The following is an 18,914-nucleotide window of genomic DNA, read 5'->3' on the forward strand; positions in this document are numbered from 1 at the left end:
TGGTGGCTCTAATGAGGATCGTTCCCTTCTCTTTAGAGTTTTGGAGAATATGTTTTGCAGCTCTCTCAAGGGGAAGGACAGCTTGGCTTGGAGTCCTAGTCCAAAAGGTAAATATACAGTGGCTTAAGGCTATGCTACTCTTGATAGGAACTTACACGGGCTGACTATAGTGCACTGGTGGAAGAAGGTTTGGAGCATATTTTCATGGCCCAAATGTAACTTTTTCTTATTTTTGTTGGCTCAGAAGAAATGTCTCACTTGGGGGAATCTTCGTAAATGAAGTTTTCAGGGACCTTCGATTTGTTATCTTTGTTTGCACAATGAGGAGTGTGCTTCTCACTTGTTTTTTCTCTACCCTTTTTCGAGATAGATATGGCACAGATGGTGGGAGGCTTGGTGTCATGGTTGTATTCATGCTTCTTTTCTTATTTATTTCTAGGAAATTTTGGGTAGACCTCTAGTGAAGACTCCTTTCTTACAGGTTGCTTGGATGGTTGGACCGATCTTCATTCTCTGTAACCTCTGGTTGGAAAGGAGTCGCAGAATTTTTTTGTGATTCCAAATTAGGAAGTTGCCAATTGTGGAAGAAGATTCTCAATACACTCTAGGAGACGACTTATGCAAAGTGTGATATGTCTATTACTACAGATCCTTGGGATCAAGCTACGGTGAGGAATCTAAACTTGGGAGATAACAGTCGAGGATGCATCCTGGAAAAGGACCTAGCCATGTTAAGCGACGGGTTTGTCAAGATGGGAGGTGGTCTCCTCCCCTGACTGGGTTCTTGAAGATCAATATGGGTGGGTCTTCTCAGAGGAACCCTGGTCATGCTGGTTTTGGGGCTATTGGTAGAGGTTATGATGGTGGTGCATTTTTTCTCCTCTCTATTTACAAGGATCAACATTCTAATAATCTAATGGAGGCCCTAGCTATTAAGGTTGCTATTAAGCACAATTTTTCTTTAGGATGGTGGAAGATCATCTATGAGTCAGACTCTCAGATTGTTGTTGATATTCTAAATAACCAGAGGTTGGAGGATGTTAGTTGGCAACTTGCTTCTTTGGCTAGACAAATTCTTAGCCTTTGTAGCTCCTTGGATTCTATCTCCTTTTGTCATATCCCTGACAAATGGAACAGAGTTATTGGAGGATAGGAGTATGTAGTGTGGTTTTGGGCCTTTGGCCTTTGCTCTATAACTTGGGTTTGATTGAATAAATTTTTACCCCTCTTTTGTCAAAAGTGTGTGTGTGTGTGTGTGTGTGTGCAATGAAGATAATGATTCATATTCAAGTGATTGATTATTTATAATATTGTAATTAATTTAAATTTAGCATTTAAAAGAATTCCACAATAATTTCAATATTCAATCAAGTTATTCCAAATGAAAAAATAAATTTGTCATTCATATTTACATTTTTTTTTGTAACTCATATTAGAATATACTAAATGTGTTTTTACTCTAATTATTTAATGTATTACATATTTAATTAATGAATTTCACAAATTTGAATTTCAAATAAAGTCTCTCATTTTTTCATATGAAACATATTTTTACTTTTAGATTACACACACTCTACATTATGATATATTACCATTGTATAATGTATTTCTTGTTGTTTAAATTAAAAATATGTATAACGTTTTCTATACACGATTTTTAGAAATTAAGTAAATGTGTTCCTCAATACAATTTTGACATTTTTCTTCACTATAAATCATATTTTCCACCATTTACATGCTCTATAGTTTTCTTGGCTACACCATATAATAAATTACAAGTAATAATTTTTACTTTACAATATTTTTTATTTTTTTTAGCAGATAGTATTAAAATAATATATCACTTTGAAAATGAGTTTGAAATCATTGTGCGAAGTCTAGTTGCCTCAATCAACTCTGATGGGTCCCCTCAAATAGTTATTGAGAAATAAGAAAAAAAAATGTATTGAAGTGTTGTTACAAATCTATTCTACATTTTGATAATGCGGCAAGAGGAATTGATTTCATTGAGCATAATAAATTTTTGAGAATGAGAAATGTTGTAGAAAAATTAAGAGATGGATTTAATAGAATAGCTATTTTTTTTAATTGTTTAGAAGAATTGAAAACTGTTCATTGTGAAAGTAAAGGTCGCAATACTATTCTCAGCAAAATTATTTTGTAAGGTCTTTCCATCAACCAAACTAGCTATTATTGGTAAAGTTACAATGCTTTTGAAGTGTTACATGTTTTCGATGTTTATGATGTTATTCATGCACACATATTTTAAATTCATTATATAAACTATTTATAGTCTTTTATATTATAAGACATAATATATTTCTTCATTGCATATATTTTCCCTTATTGTTTTAATTGCAAAGTGAAATATTTTATATTAGTATGTATATTTTATTGATTATAATTCATTATTCTTAACTAAAAATGATTGTTTTGCAACATTAAAATAATAAATAAGATACATTGTATCATATCTACAATTAAGTTTTATTTCATATTCTGGTATGTTTTATATTTCATTATATTTAAAAATTATTAGTACATAACATGAAAAAAAAAAATTTATATTATTAAAGTTTATTTTAATATTTTAATCATTGAACTAAATTATCATTAAATAGAAGTAGTTATTTAATACAATAATATTATTGCATAAATTATTTTAAAATATTTTTGGATATTTATATTTTTAAATGTGAATACATCTAATTTTCACTTATCAAAAGGATTATTCAACATTTAATACAAGAGATCCCATTTCTATTTTAACCTATTTTAAAATTGCATAAGATGAACTTATTCCTATACTTTCATTATGTCTAAATTAAAATAAAGCCAAATATTTTTCAATTGGCAATTTTTTTTATTTAATTGATCAACCCATCATATCCATTCACTCCTTTAAAACATTGAAAACATTATATTATGAAACTTAGCCAAGATAAATCCTAAGAATAATTGAAATTGTATACAATTTACCTATTAAATTATGATAGCTCAATATTATACCATAATTATGAATGAACTCTTATCTTTAACACTAGCTAATTGTGATACAGTAAACCAAGTTAAAAATAAATTGTATTGTAACTGTAGTACTAAACTAAAAATCAGGTTAAGTACCATGTGAACCTTGTCTTTTATTAGCCAAGAGGCTCTTCAGTCTCATAAGAGACCTCCCAAAACCATGTAAACATATTTTGTATGAATTACATGAATTTAACTAATACACCCCAAATTGGGCCCGTGTAAACAGCATATTTTATATGAATTTAACGAATACGGGCCAGTTACGGAAACAAGAAAGAGGTTATAGTAATGGCTGGAAGGAGAAGAAACAGGAGGGGCTTTCTTTGGGTAAATGTCGAAGATAACATATGACAGAGTTGGGGAGAATAGCAGACGACAAAGTTGTGGAGAGTAGCAACAATGACGGCTAGAGGAGAGTAGCAACAGTGACAGCTAGAGAAGAGAAAAACAGTAGAGCACACCATTGGACAGGGACATATATTCTCCAACCAGACCTGGGATTGAATTTCATTAAATTAGGGGTTTGTTGTTTGAAAATGGGGTCGGTTACATGATGAAAAGGTTATAAAAGTAAAAGAAATCAGTTATTCAAGGGCAGTAGCAGTTGGAAGGAAGCGGAGGAAGCTGAATTGGGAAAAGAGTCATCGGCATTCCAGGATCTCTCTGCATTTTACAGCTCTACAAAAAAAACCCAATGAGTGGTTATTCTGATTTTAAATGTTGTGAATTGTAGATGTAATTTCCAAAATCTTTCTGCGTGATTCTTGATTATGCCACTGCATGTATAGGGTAAAACTAATCTTGTAATTAGTTCTTAAAAATTTGATATGAAGTCATAGTGCTTGAGTCTGAATTTGGGGAATTTACGTGTCTTTTGGTGTGCATCGAACATCATTCTTGCTGGGGATTGCATTGTGTTACCCATTACTTGGTTGTGACTTATTCTTACAGGATGGATCTCTGTCCAATGATTGATTCTAGGGCAAAAGAAATAGATCTTAAAATTGACAATCGGTTTACCAGTCATAAATTGACATGACTGTTACCCAACTATATCATATGTTTAGGCGGTTGTATATTGATTGGTTTATTTGTCAAATTCGATCAGTATGCAGGCGTGCAAATAAAATATGAAATTTAGGATTTTATTTATATTTACTTATATTAGTAATAATAAAATATTTGTGCAGACGATAAATGGCAACTTATATTACTTTATATTATTGCCAAGTCGAAAGGGTGATGTGATCACTTTTTTGGTTTAGATTGCTTTCTCACAAATATGATCTCACTCTGTACATGCAAAATTTTGTTTGAGATTTTTCATTATAATTTTAATATGATCATAGATCTAATATTAATATATTCTAAATATTTAATACGATCAATAGATCTATATATAAGTATGTTCTTCAAACCAAAACTGAGAGTATTTTATCAACAATAAATAATAATAATAATAAATGAACATATCAATGATGGAATGATAGTTTAGGAAACTTCCCATTCTGAAAATTACGTATTCTTTCACATTAATATTCTCTCTACTTATTTTCCCCACATCCAACATTTAAAGCATATAGATAGTTTCATACTGTTTATTAAGAATGGAATAGTCTGTGACGTATGGAGAAAGGAAATCATTTTATAAAATAAAAAATTGTGGCGATTGATTTCAGGTAGTCCAAACACAATTCAAAATTGTATATTTGATGCATGTGAAACGAATTTATTTTTTTGTCTGTTGCATTAACGGCAGTCTATTTTGTGCAACCTCAACGTGGAGCTCAATTAATGTCTTTGGTAGAATTCGGACCTTCCTTATCCTTTAAAGTCCTAATTAGTTCCTACCGGAGGCATAAAATTTAATAAAAGGCCACAACTTGTGTTTTTATTACTGAGAATTACGTTATTCAAATTAGAATTTGTGAAATTCAATATGACCTATCATCCTAACTTTTTAAACCGCAACAAAATCGAATCACTCCTTGTAAACATGTCAAATTTATGCTTCAAACAGAACACTAAGATGTAACATTATACATTATGGAAGTAATGTTGTCAATTTCCCACCTTAGCGGCTATGTTTTTATAGAGATGAAGAAGATTGCTTCTTTAACATAGTTTACCCCATTTCAAACTCTTGTTTTGTTTAGAATTATGATTCAATTTTCTAAATATGAAACAAGTGCTAATACATATGCAAAATGAATTGGTATATATATAATCACACTATAGATTATACAAGAATTCTTTATCCTAATATAAAATATAATATGCAGCTACTTGGTATCAATTCTTAGATCTCTGTAGCAGTGATGAATGACTTATTTCCGTTTATCATCTTTTTTGAAAAATTCGATCCAATAACCCAAATGTATTAACACCCTCACTCATTTTCCTATTCGATGCATTGTGATTAAAAATGTTATCTGATTCAATAGTAAGTCATGAAATCAGATTACTTGCAATTGTTAAGGGAAGGATCTTGCCATCAAGATTGTGGAAGACACATAAAATGAGGTTGAGGATCTTTTTCACCAACTAAGTTTTGCTCATTTTCTCTATACAAATTCAAAAATTAGATGTTTGTTATAACTACAACCAAGGAACAAGAAGTAGGTACAAGGAAGATGGAAATCAAACAAATATAAGAAGGGATTGTGATATTCTTTAAGGAGTTCAGGGAGAAATGAGGCATAATGATTGTAGCGGAAAGGAGATCCAAAATGTTAATGAAAGGATTGAAGAGTTTCACAAGGAAATACCTTGCAGCCTTTTGACATCATTTGATTTGAGAGTCCATTGCCTATGATCACTTGCTAAGGACGTGTGAAAAGTTAACATTTGATGATAGACAAGGAGGCCCAAAAATTTTATTTTGACCAGCCAAAGTTTACCTTCCCATTCTCTTGAGTTTGTAGCTTTTACACATGGAAAAAATAATAAAGAGGGGTTTAGAAGTATTGAACATAATATTAATAATGATATTAATAATGATAGCATTATTATTTTATTTTATTTTAGATTGAAATTTGAAATATAAATTATAATTACTTTTCATTTATATTTTACTAATTTATTTAATCTTAAATTGAATTACTAGGAAAATAAATCAAAAACTAACCCTATTTGAAAAATAGGGTTTTAACACTAATGAATTTTTTCACTATCTTCACATTGTTAGCTAACATAAAATTCATAACCATTTTAGAGTAACTTAGAGTCTTAAAACACTAAAGCAATATAGACATTGTTCAAAAGAGAAAAAAGAGTTGAATTATCTACAATTATAATCATAAAATCCAATCTTAACTATTTCAGCTTAAAAATAATAATAATCATGACAGTTCATATTTACTATTTTTCAATTAGATTAATTTATTTAACTATTTTTTAACATAGTGAAAATTAATTAATATATTTATTAAAATATTTAAATTTTGAAAGGTGAAAATTGAGTATTTGTAAATAAGAACTTACTATAAAAAATGATGTTTTAATATCTAGCTTAGTTAGAGCAATGGTTGACTTAGGGATAATGTTCCTTATGAATCTCTAATAGTTTGAGATATTATTACATGTAATTAACCACGTCTATCAATAAGTGTCATTTCTACTTAATCAATTTCATTTTTAAAACCATTAAACTAAACAATATTTAGGTATAATATATTTATCCTATTCTAAGTTAAATTTATATTTAAACTATAAATATATGAAATAGGTACTTATATACTCTTAACTTAGAGCCACCTTCACAAATATACAAATAAATGAATATAGTTTTGGAATTATTTTTGAGAGGTTTAGACATAAGTGTTTAATTTTTTGATTTTATGTTTTCTATTCAATTTCATATTTTTTTTTTTAAATTAGATTTTTATGTTTAATGATTTTTTAAGATAGTAAAAAATTATAAATCTATTTACTAGAGTATTTAAATTTAGAAAAGTCAAAATTAATTCATAGTGTCAAATAAAAATTTATAAATCTGTTTACTAGAGTATTTAAATTTAGAAAAGTCAAAATTAATTCATAGTATCAAAAATTATATTTATTGGGACTGAAAGGAAGATAGTGTTTTACGTTAGAGAAATGTAATTAATGAAGGATTAATTTGTACTACAATTAGCCAGCAATTTTATTGAATATTTAAAAGCTTTTGTATTTCAAACATTTATTTACAAAATTTTGTTTAGTTTATGAATGAAAATGTAGAATTTCATTGAATTTTTTTTATGGAAATGGCTCAATTTGAACAATATTCAATGTTCAACTAGAAAAATGTATTTTTGATATTTTCAATGAAAAAGATAAAAATATCTATTGTTCCGCATTTTTTTATAAATTTGAAGGGATTGTTAAATAGGAAGTAGGAATATTCTGTTTTTTAAATTGACATACTTAATCAATAAAAGAAACAAAACATATTTTAAATTATATGTTTAATTTTACGTTGTAGCTATGCCACCAAGACGTTTAAACCTTTAGTCTGAGGAGGAGCGAAGGCAATACAAAAGGGATTATCAAAGAGAATATAAGCAAAGGCGAAAAGAACAAATGCAGATGAAACAACAATATTTGCTAGAAAGAGAATAGAAATGATGGATTGTGAAATAAAAAATCAAAATATAGTTCAAGGGAATACAAACAAATTAGATATTCTAGCTTGCTCTAATCAATATACACCAATTCAATTTGAAAATGAACTTCAATTTTCAAATAGATCTTTGAATTTTCATTCTTTAGAGAATGAGATGGATAATAGGTTTGAGTGTCACATCGAATGTAGGCCAAGTCAACAACCACAAATTGATGAAAGAAAAAGAGAAAACAAACACATTAAGTGTATTTCAGAAGAAAAGGAGCATAATTCTAGAGAAAGACAAGAAAAAATACAAATGGATTAGATACTACAAACATGATGGATGTGAATGTCGACATAACAGAATCTCAACTAGATCCAGAACAAAAACAAATTGTAACAGCAATTACTAAATAAAATATTGGGGAAAAAAAATTCCATCAATCTATCTAAGATAGAAGAAAATATATGAGAGAATATCAAAGAAAATATAGAAAAAGACAAAGGAACCAAATGAATGTCAATGTATCAAGTGCAACCAAAAAGATAGGCAAAGAAATGTTAGAAGAAAAATTGAAAGAATGATACAAGAACTAAAAGTCCAAAATAATAATCTAACAAATACATCAAGGGTTGAACTTGATCATAATGAATCAAGTGGTGTTGAGTCACTCATTCCTCAACAAAATGACACCAATTACTGCGGTGTTGAAACTCAAGAGAATGTTAATACAAATTTTGTAAATAGTTATCAAAATCTTCAATTACTATTTTGACATCACTTGGATAGTCTGGCTCAACCATCAATATGCTATATGTGTCAGGAGTGTTATCTTGGCACTAAAGTTCATCACACAAAAAGAAGGTCCAATATGTTCTAGATGTCAGCAAGAAAAAGAAAACAATCAATTCTCTATAGAAAACAATATGGATCCAGGATCACAACCATCTAAACTTGCAAATTTAACACAAGTGGAAGAAATGTTGATTGCACATGTTAGTCCCATTTTGCAGGTAACACATGCAATAGGTGGGCAATATAAATATAAGGGGCACACAATAAGCTTCCCTCAGAATATTGAGCACATATATAAAAGTCTTCCACATCAAATAAAAGAGTTACCAATAATAATTGTTTGAAAGAAAGATCAACGTGGTACAAATTATGACTTTACAGTTAACAGGGATCATGTATATCGTACCCTAAAGTATAAAATTGAAAATGATATATTTTATTCCGATGTTCAAGTGGATGCTCATGCATTAGCTGATATTGAAAGAAATTGTGATTTTAATATATTTAAAAAAATTAAGACTATTCACATTCAAGTTGAGAGTGAGTCAAATAAATTAATCTATGTACAATCTGAAGTGGATGATGAAGAAAATAGTAACCTAAATCATTCAACTTCAATGGAAACAAGGTCAGAAAACTTGCAAAGGGAAATGGAATTCATACAAGTATGGATAAATAACCCCAATATAGATCCTTTAAGGTTAATTGACTAGCCATCAATAGGTGCATCTCTAGTAAATGAATATGTTACGCTAGGTTTGTTGGACATGGCCTTTCCTACATTATTTCCCACTGGATAGTGTGATTGGTTGGAGCCCCATGTATGAAGAATATACTTCCATGAATATGTGAAGCATCCTTTTTGATATAGGGATCATCAATTTGGAAAACACCCCAGGTTTAGACATTATATGATGAACATGATACAGAGGCACCAAGCACAAAATTCAAGTATAGTTTTTGCCAAAAGAAATATTCAGGATCTACCAATAACCATAGATGAGTTACGTCAACATATGGAAGATGTACCAAACATGAAATTGGTTGACAACTTAATGCGTTTTGGTACAACATTACAAGGGACCAAGTCATATTGGAAAAAATGCCAAGGAGAATTGAATGATCTCCTTAAACAACTAGGAACTCCAACTATTTTCTTCACACTTAGTGTAGCTGATTTATATTGGCCAGATCTACATGCACTAATGCCTGGAACTTCACCTAAAAACCCTAGAGAAGCTCAAAAATGGAGAACACAAAATGTTATTGACTACCCTCATATTCTGGCTCACTACATGCACCTTAGGCACACAATGTTTCGAAAAGAGATTTTAGAGAAAGGATTGAATGTGAAAGACGTTTGGTCCAGATATGAATGGCAACATAGGGGCTCTCCGCATGTACATGGGTTTTTATGTCTTTATGGTGCTCCAAATATGGATACATTAGATTGGCATAATGAAGAACAAGTCAAACATGCTAAAAATTATTTTCATTGTATTGTTCATGCATGAAATCCATAGGCATGTGTTAGTGCACACAATATGCAAGTAATTTTAAACTGGTATAAAAAATAATTCTCATTCTAATTTTCATATTTTAAACTATATGTTAAAATATTTATTTGTATTCAAGCATTTCAAAATTTTGCACAACATCCATGTTCAAGAAACACAAGACAACTTTTAGAAATGAATGTTGATCAAGATTATGATGAAATTTTAAATATTGTTCAAAGGCATACAATTTTTAGAGAAGGTGCATGTCTTAGGGGGAAAAAGGGAAAAATGACTTGTAAGTAATAATATATATATATATATATATATAGTTTAGATTAAATTTTTTATTTAAAGTCAAATTATTGATCTATAGCTATTTCTAATTAAATTTTAGGTACAATGCTCCTTGGCCTCTAAATATAAATGGTTCAAAACTATATGAAGATGGTGATAGTAGAGGAAAAAAAATTGTGCCTATGCGAAAGATGAAAGAGTTAACTCTCATAATCGTTATATACTACAATTATGGAGAGCCAATATAGATTGGCAACTGGTTTTGTCAGCACATGCTATAATTAGATACATTGCAAAATATGCATCCAAAGCAGAGAAAAGCTCAGAGACATACCATCAAATGTTGATGTGTCTAGAAAATATTGAAAATCCTAAATATTTTGATTCCAAATTGTACAAGAAAATTTTAACAAAAAAAATCATTGAAAGAGATGTTGGTGCTCAAGAAACATGTCACATGCTCCTTGAACTTCCTTTGGTTGAATGCAGTACAGATGTTTTGTTAACCTTAATGTTTAATGTAAAATATTCAAACCTATTAACAAAAATAATGAGGATGGCTCTAAAGGAAAGGCAAAATCATTTATAGATGCATATAGAAGTAGGCCTTCATCTATGGAAACCATCTCTTTGATTGATGCATCAAAATTTTGGGTATGTAATAAAAATAGGAAAAAAGATAACAAATGGTAGTGTAGACAGAAGTTTGCAATTGTGAGGGTGTATCCAAGATTTGTTTCAATTCCACCACATGTGTAAGATAAGTTTTTTTATTTCTACTTTTCAGAATTGTTGTTATATAAATAATTTTGTGAAATTACAATAGATATTGGTGAAGATAGTAATACAATAATTTCAAATTGGGAGTCACTGAATTATGATCCTTGGCATGTGGAACGAAGAACAGATGTAGAAGATAATGATTGCATTAGTGAATCAAAAAGTGAAACTAATGAAATTGGTCCAAGTAACATTACAAAGCATGAATGGGAAATCATTTCATAGTTATATCATGGTCAAACAATGGAAATTTCAAAAATTAATATGCTCGAAAGAAGGGATATTGATAAGCAATTTATTTGGTCGAATCACTACAAGTCTAATCAATATACTAAAAAGGCTATCAATTTTATTTGTAGAATGAGAGAAAGTGGATGCATTATAAATTCTCAATGTTAACAACAAGTTAATAGCGACAATTTGGGTGAAAAACAAAAAAAGGCATTTGACATTATTATGACACACTACAATGGGGGTAAAAATGTAACACCATTATATATGATAGTTCAAGGTACACTAGGGACTGGAAATTCATATTTGATTGGTGCCATCAATAAATATCTCAATCAAGTAGCACTACCTCATCATTGTCCACTTCTACTATTAGCACCGACAGGAGTAGCCGCATACAACATAGGTGGATCGACAATACATTCAAAGTTTAAAATTCTTGTAAATGATTTTTCTCAGTTAGAAGCAACACGTTTGACAAGTTTTCAAGAAGAAATGAGCCATGTAAGATATATATTGATATATTAAATGAGCTTTATTGGAGAAAAGTTGCTTGAAAATATTGACACCCAGCTTCGTCAACCATTTCCTCAAAATGCAGATGTTAACTTTGCAGATTAGATTTTATTCTCAAATAGGATTCATTAATTAATAAAAATTATTTTCTAATATTTATTTAATTTTAAATAAATTATTATTTCACTGAGTTATTTTCAATTTTTATTTTTATTTTTAGGAATTTTAGTGATTTTAGTTGGTGACCTTGGATAGCTCCCTCCAATGAGAGACAAAGTTGCATATCATAGTAGGAGGTGGGCAAAGATCTTAAGGGAAGAATTTAAAATTGTACTCACATTGGAAAAAGTTTATAGACAAAATGGAGAGGATTTGGAACAAACAAAATTTCGTCAATTGCTAACAAATCTTAGAGATGCTAAACCAACAATTGATGATTGGAGATTACTAATGTCATGAGAAAAAAGTAACATTTTACCAAGCATAAATGCAGATTTTGATAATAATGTTCACCTATTTTCCACCAATGAGAATGTTCACAATCATAATCGATATAAATTACATTCTCTTAAAGAACCTATTGCATGTGTTATTGCTAAAAAACTATCAGATTTTGGTGTTGTTGATGGCAATTCAAGTGATGAACTTGATATGGAATTGTTAATTTCAAAGCATGCAAGAGTTATGTTGACTTCTAATTTATGGATTGAAGCAAGTCTTATAAATGGCACTTTGGGTTATGTTGAGGAAATTGTCTATGGGCCAAGACGAGCACCACCTAAACTACCATTATATATCATGGTGAAATTTGACAACTACTCTAGTTTTCCATTCAATAATGTAGATTCCAAAATAGTACCTATTTTCTCTATACAAAGAGGTTCTACTACTCAAATACCTTTGAGGCTGGCTTGGGCATTAACAATACACAAATCTCAAGGATTGACACTTGAAAAGGAAACAATTGATATAGGACCAACTAAAAGAATAGATTTCACATTTATCGCAATATCTTGTATAAAGTCACTACAAGGTTTGAGGGTAATGGTACCATTTTCTTATGACCATTATGAGAAAATGAAAAAGGGGAAACAAATGGGAAAAAAAAAAGCTGAAGAAAGAAGACTTCAATTATTAGAAATCAATTTACAGTAGTTAATATTTTATCAAATGCATACAAAACAATATTTTCAATGCACCTGATTGTAAATAAATATATTTAGTTTACTTTGTGGAAGTTCATCATTCTCAATTAAAATTGTATAAATTTTTCCATAAGTTTTCTTTAGATTATTATGTTAAGTGACTAAAAGTTAAATGTACACATGATATTTGTTTAAAATGATATCATTGGATCTAAAATTTTCTCAGAAATAAATAATTGAATCCTATTGATCTTTATTATTCTCATTCTGCACTATAGTATTTTGATCAATAAATATTTTTTTAGTGACTATGTTTCGAGGGTCAAAGTTATATGCACCCATCATATTTATTGTTAATGATTGCATCTATGTTTTATCTCTATTATTATTATTTTCTCTTAGACTGTCGTATGGCTTGAATTTGAAACATGTATGTGTTTTTCTATATTTCATGATTACTAATTTTAATAGTTTTTGAAGTAATTGATAGCAACCAACAAGATGGGGGGCTAACCCCAAAGTACTAATTTTAATAGTTGATAATAGTGTACTGAAGATATATAAGTTTTTTATACAACTCAAAAATAATCATATTATTAATGATAATAAATATCTATAATCTTTAGAATTAACTTTCGTAATGAAGATATTTCTTAATGAAGAGGAAGATGTGGTTATAAGGGGAGAGAAAAAGATGAAGTACAAAAAAACGAGCAAGATGAGAGATATTTTTTAACTACCTATAATATTAAGCCAAGTTAAAAAAATAAATCTAGATATGATACACCAATAAAATAAAATTAAACATTATTGTCCACCAAATGATTAATCTAATATCAAATGGTACATTAAGTTGAAGACTTGCTTTTAAGAAAATTGTATCATGATAATTTTTTCCCTCAACTCTACATATGATACACTAATACTAAATTAAAAATCTATTTTTTAATGAGATATCAAAACCTAAATTCTATTTGAAGATAATTTGAACTCCACAACTAACTAAATTATAAATGCAAGCCTAAATTAAATATAATACAATGTACCATATTAATTGAATTGTATTATTATACACAAAAGAAGTAAAAACCTTTGTAAAATCAGACATTAAATGTACACATTACATAATGTTCACAGAAAGTAAAATCATCATTCAAAGTATAGCATTTAAAAAAACCTAGGGAAGTGAACCTATTAGTTACTAAATGCCCACCCAAATTGACTCATCATAACTTTAAATTTAATAAATCACTAAATAATAATGAGCCCTAACCTAAGACTAAATTAAATTGAACCCTAGCCTTAACACTAAATTAATTTGGATTAATTTGGACTCTAGCTCTAATGCTAAATAAACTCAAACATACACAAAATGAAATCAAATTATAATCATAAACTAAATGTATTGTGACCTTAAAATTAATTCAAACCATATTACTAAACATAATTGAACAATACATTTTCTACTAAACCAAATTAAATGATAATACAAAACTAAAATGAAAGATAACCCTAACCCCAAAATGAAAGATAACCCTAACCCCAATTGAATAAAAAGACATATCGAATGCTAACCCATACCTTCAATTAGGTTAAATTTTTAATCTAAAACCTAATTTTTATTCTATATATAATCCTATAAAAATTCAATTCTACATATAACCCTAACCCTAACAATAAATCAAAATGAGCCATAACCCAACATTTAACTAAAATATAATCTTAATATTAAAGAAAAAATCTTATTTCAACATAACCATATAAACCAAACTAAAAAGAAAAATTAAGTAAACCTTGTCTCTAAACCAAATAGAAGCTCAATCCTACTCAAATTGGTCATTTTTAATATTGAACAAAACAACCCCATCCCCAACCCTATATTTAGACTCATTGCTACTATATATCTATATATAAATCCTAGGGATATTGAGGCTTTAATTTACTTTGCAAAATATTATTACCTTGAAAAATTAAAGCCTTGATATCTCTAGGCTTTATATATATATATATATATATAGCTAGTTTGAATATAAAACTCCATCTTTGGTTCAAATTGAACTCGATCCATAAATCAGGTAAATAAATATATAAAATGAACCCTAATGGAAAATTATGTTAAGCTCCAACATTAAAATCTATTTAATCATAATTTTAAAAAAATTCTTAGATTAAAATTATAGTATTTTAATGTTAATTATTAATAAAACCAAATGAAATTCTCTAAACAAAGCTTAAATCAAATGAAACAATAATACTACCTATAGGAAAAATTGAATTTTAATCATACCCTTCCATTAATCCAACTTGAACAAATGATTTTCTATTATCCTAACACTAATTCCAATTAGAAAAAAATGAATTGTGCTCATAACACTCCCAATTAGAAAAAAATGAATTGTGCTCATAACACTCCCAATGTTAAGGCAAAGTAGTAATATTTGAAGATTGATTAGGATTTGGTTTAGTTCAAATTAAATTTCAAACATCAAAATTGTTCATTTGGGACTGAAACTATTATTTAATTGTGTTATGATTAGATGCCTGCTTATATTATGAGGCCTTTTAATTTTATTTTTTATTTTTTTTTCATATATTGTAAAAAAAACCAACCCCCTATTATAACCATTCACTCTTTTAAACAATATTAACTTTATATTGTATCTCTTACCTTAAATTATTGTTGCGCATAATTGAATTCATACTATATTTTTAGTCATAACTCTCCCTTGTCCATTAAAATAAAAATTTCAGTGATAGAAAACTATTAAAAAAATTAAAAATAAATTTAAATTTAAATTTAAAAATTACTATGATAGCTACCAAAAGAGCTCCCTAGTAGCATTAATATTGTAAGGTCTATGAATTTAAAAGGAAGAATAGAAAATTTAAACCAAAAATGGTGGAGCCATGAAACATCCTTAAAATGATTTCTTAAAGGTTTCCATGAAAAAACTAATAATAAGATTTTAAAACCAATTAAAAGAATTTTGAAGAACCTTCATTTTATAATTAAAATGTTAAAGAATATTTTCCTAGAACTTTTTTTAAAAAAATTTCCAAGGTACTTTGTATTTATCACACAAAGAGGGAAAAAGTCCACTAATAGGTTTATATTTCAAGAATTTCCAAATTATCAGTCAAACTTTTAAAGACACGCATTTATAGATTCTTCCCTACACAAATTCACAGATTCTCCCCATGAGTAGGGAAGAAACCATTGAACTAACAAGAAACAATGAAATCGTAATCATATCCAATATGATTATGTTTCACTATGATTTCAAACACCATACCATATGCAAATGATCATAATAACTCAGAAATGAAGAAGCCATAATCATACCTAGTGTGATTATGTTTCACCATGATTATAAACTGATTTATAATGTACAAATACTCATTCAGGAATAAGCTAAGAGAGTTAAATAAAAAAACAATATCATAGTAATTATTCTAAATGAAATTTTAAAATACCATATAATGCCAAAAAGAACAAGAACAGACTGCAAATTAAAATATAAAAAATCAAACACTTATAACATTTCATCAATCAAAATCAACATAAAGCTTATTAATAAGATAAGAGAGTTGGAAGTACCTTAAATGCATAAATTATTCACTTCAATACTTGAGCCTGACCACAACAAAATACTCCTCTGAAAATTAAGATATAATAATAAAGCAAAGAGAAAAATATGCCACCTTTTAGATACAACTTTTACAAATAAAAAAACATCTATGTCAGCGGAATAGAAGAAATTTCATGGGATGCATTTCAGACGTAGCTTAAAAGAAAATAGAGTAATATACATGACGTTTGATATTTACTTACTGTAACATGGACAAAATTGAAAAGGATGAAAACTGATATAAAGTAGCGCGTTGAAAAGTGAGATAGAATTACTAAAATAGTATATACATTAATGCTATAGCTTCTGGATTCAATTGTGGATCGATATTCTTATTGAATCGAATTTAGAAGCAGCAATATTATTCCTAAAGTTTGTAGATTTAGTCTACACATTTCTCAAGTCATTTGACACCAACAATTTATTTCAAACTGATAGTTGCAATTTGATGGAGGATATAGAATCCATTGAGATACAGAAGATAACAAACACTTCACACTGATTAAGAAGAGAAAAGAAGAAGAAAGCACGTCACACTGAACAGGTAATCTCCCTACCGTAAGCATAAAAACAAACGTTGGCAACCAATTCCATTTAAGGAGAAGCCGCACAATCCTTTGGCTGAAACCCAATTCTCATCTTCTCCAAATCATAGAAAACTTGAAGATTTTGCTGCTGAAAGTTGCCAAAGATTGCAGCAGGCCCAATGCCAACATCCTCTACACTCTGAAGCAGCAGACAATGCACTTTCAAAGCACTAGCATTCGATGACACCGAGGAAGCTGGATAAAAGGAGTAGAAATGATTCTCAGAAGGCAAGACAACTGTGATATTATTTTTGAAACAAAATGATATACTTGGGAAACTTTCCTGCTTTTGAGAGGCGGTGGTCTGATAGCAGAGGTCAAAAGCAGTGCGTTTCTCATACTCATGTGATCTGGAATAAGGAATTATTTCTTGTAAAGTGCTCAGAATTCTTCTATAAAATGTTTCAGGGAGATGAGTGTAAGTGGTTCCAGAATCAATAATCATACCTCCATTACCCAATGAATCAAATCCCTTCAAGCTCAATGGGACCTCTAAATAAGTGTTATTAATAATAATTCCTTCTAGACCAACGTAGTAATAGTTGGGATACAAGGGATTGTCTAGCATGGGGGTATATTGCATTAACCCACCATAACTTCTTTCAGATTCACCCATTATCAAAGGACTTGAAACATTGGAATTGTGCTCAAAACGATAGCTTATTAGACAGTAAGAAAATCCTTTATAGCTCAAAAGTGAGCCCAATTGTGAAGGGAATGAGAGGGCACCCTTTCCAAACCCTACAATTCCAACAGCCTCATTGAAGGTAGCACCTGCACACCCAAAAACGAAATTACAAGACAGAATTGGCAATGGGGCGCTTTGAAGAATTAGGAGGTCCTTCATTAGGGTACCCGTTACTAAACCATCCCCATATTTGTATGAAAATGGTGGACATGAGCGTGAGCAGGAGCCCTCCAGGAGGGCTCTGAGAGGACACCCAGCAGCTATGCATGGCTCATACTCATTATCCGAAGTATGTATATCTAAACAGAGATGGCTAACACATGGCTCTGGACTACTAGTAAGTGAATTCAATGGGTAGAAGGTGGGAATGACTGAATTGTGTTCACATTCTATGCAATCAAATAAATCCTTTTTGGAGGTCTTAATGGAACATGGCACCCACACAAGGTCGCTGCCAGTGTCCATGTATGCTTCAAATATCTGAGGACTAGGGGAGCCTATTCTAATGGGCATCACGTAATCATCCTCATAAATTCCTAGAGGCTCCAACACATTAAGAAAACCATAATAATTGGATTTCCTAAGAGCATGGAACCTCATGGAGCTTCTATTACCTGAAACCCTAAGCAAATCTGCAGTATCAAACTCTAATGACACTGACCTCACTTTGTTTCTTGTAAGGTCTAGTCTCACCGTACCCTCAATTTCATTCTTTCCTTGGGCAGTTATCCATGGAAGAGAATAACTTAGTATTGCTGAAACTATAATGGCCGAAAAACAACAGTTTTTCATCTTCAATATTTCTAAATACCTTACTAACACTTCTAAAAGGCAATAACTTACCACGCTAATGATCAAGCACCTGGCTTTTATAGGCAAGCTAACATGTATTTATTAATCATTGAAGGTGGTAAAATTAGTAAGAGAAAACTAATGCAGCAAGACCACTTGTGAACTACTTACACCATTATTACATAACTACATGCGTGCGTAAAACATTAGTGGGATCTTTTTCATGTATTATAATGATTAATCAGTGTTGTTTTCACCATAGATTACATTTAAAATTCTTTCTTATATATTTTCTGTGACGGGAGAATGGATTGAAGATGACCAAAATGCTTTTAAAAT

The 18,914-nt window shown here is 29.7% G+C and overlaps 1 protein-coding gene across 1 annotated transcript; it reads right to left on the reverse strand.

Annotated features, from left to right (window-relative positions):
* Positions 1-17,102: 17,102 nt before the first annotated feature.
* LOC149534199 (putative aspartyl protease At4g16563) lies at positions 17,103-18,575 on the reverse strand. The gene has a single exon (XM_089805989.1). The coding sequence runs from the start codon at positions 18,573-18,575 to the stop codon at positions 17,103-17,105; it is 1,473 nt and encodes a 490-aa protein (XP_089662115.1).
* Between the last annotated feature and the right edge of the window lie 339 nt (positions 18,576-18,914).

Source organism: Cupressus sempervirens, chromosome 10 (genome assembly GCF_028749045.1).
Source record: "Cupressus sempervirens isolate cs-2001-9-10 chromosome 10, ASM2874904v1, whole genome shotgun sequence".
Taxonomy (NCBI): domain Eukaryota; kingdom Viridiplantae; phylum Streptophyta; class Pinopsida; order Cupressales; family Cupressaceae; genus Cupressus; species Cupressus sempervirens.

What these genes read in the sequence shown, in the direction of transcription:
- LOC149534199 (XM_089805989.1), bottom strand. Translation starts at nt 18,575, where the DNA reads ATGAAAAACTGTTGTTTTTCGGCCATTATAGTTTCAGCAATACTAAGT.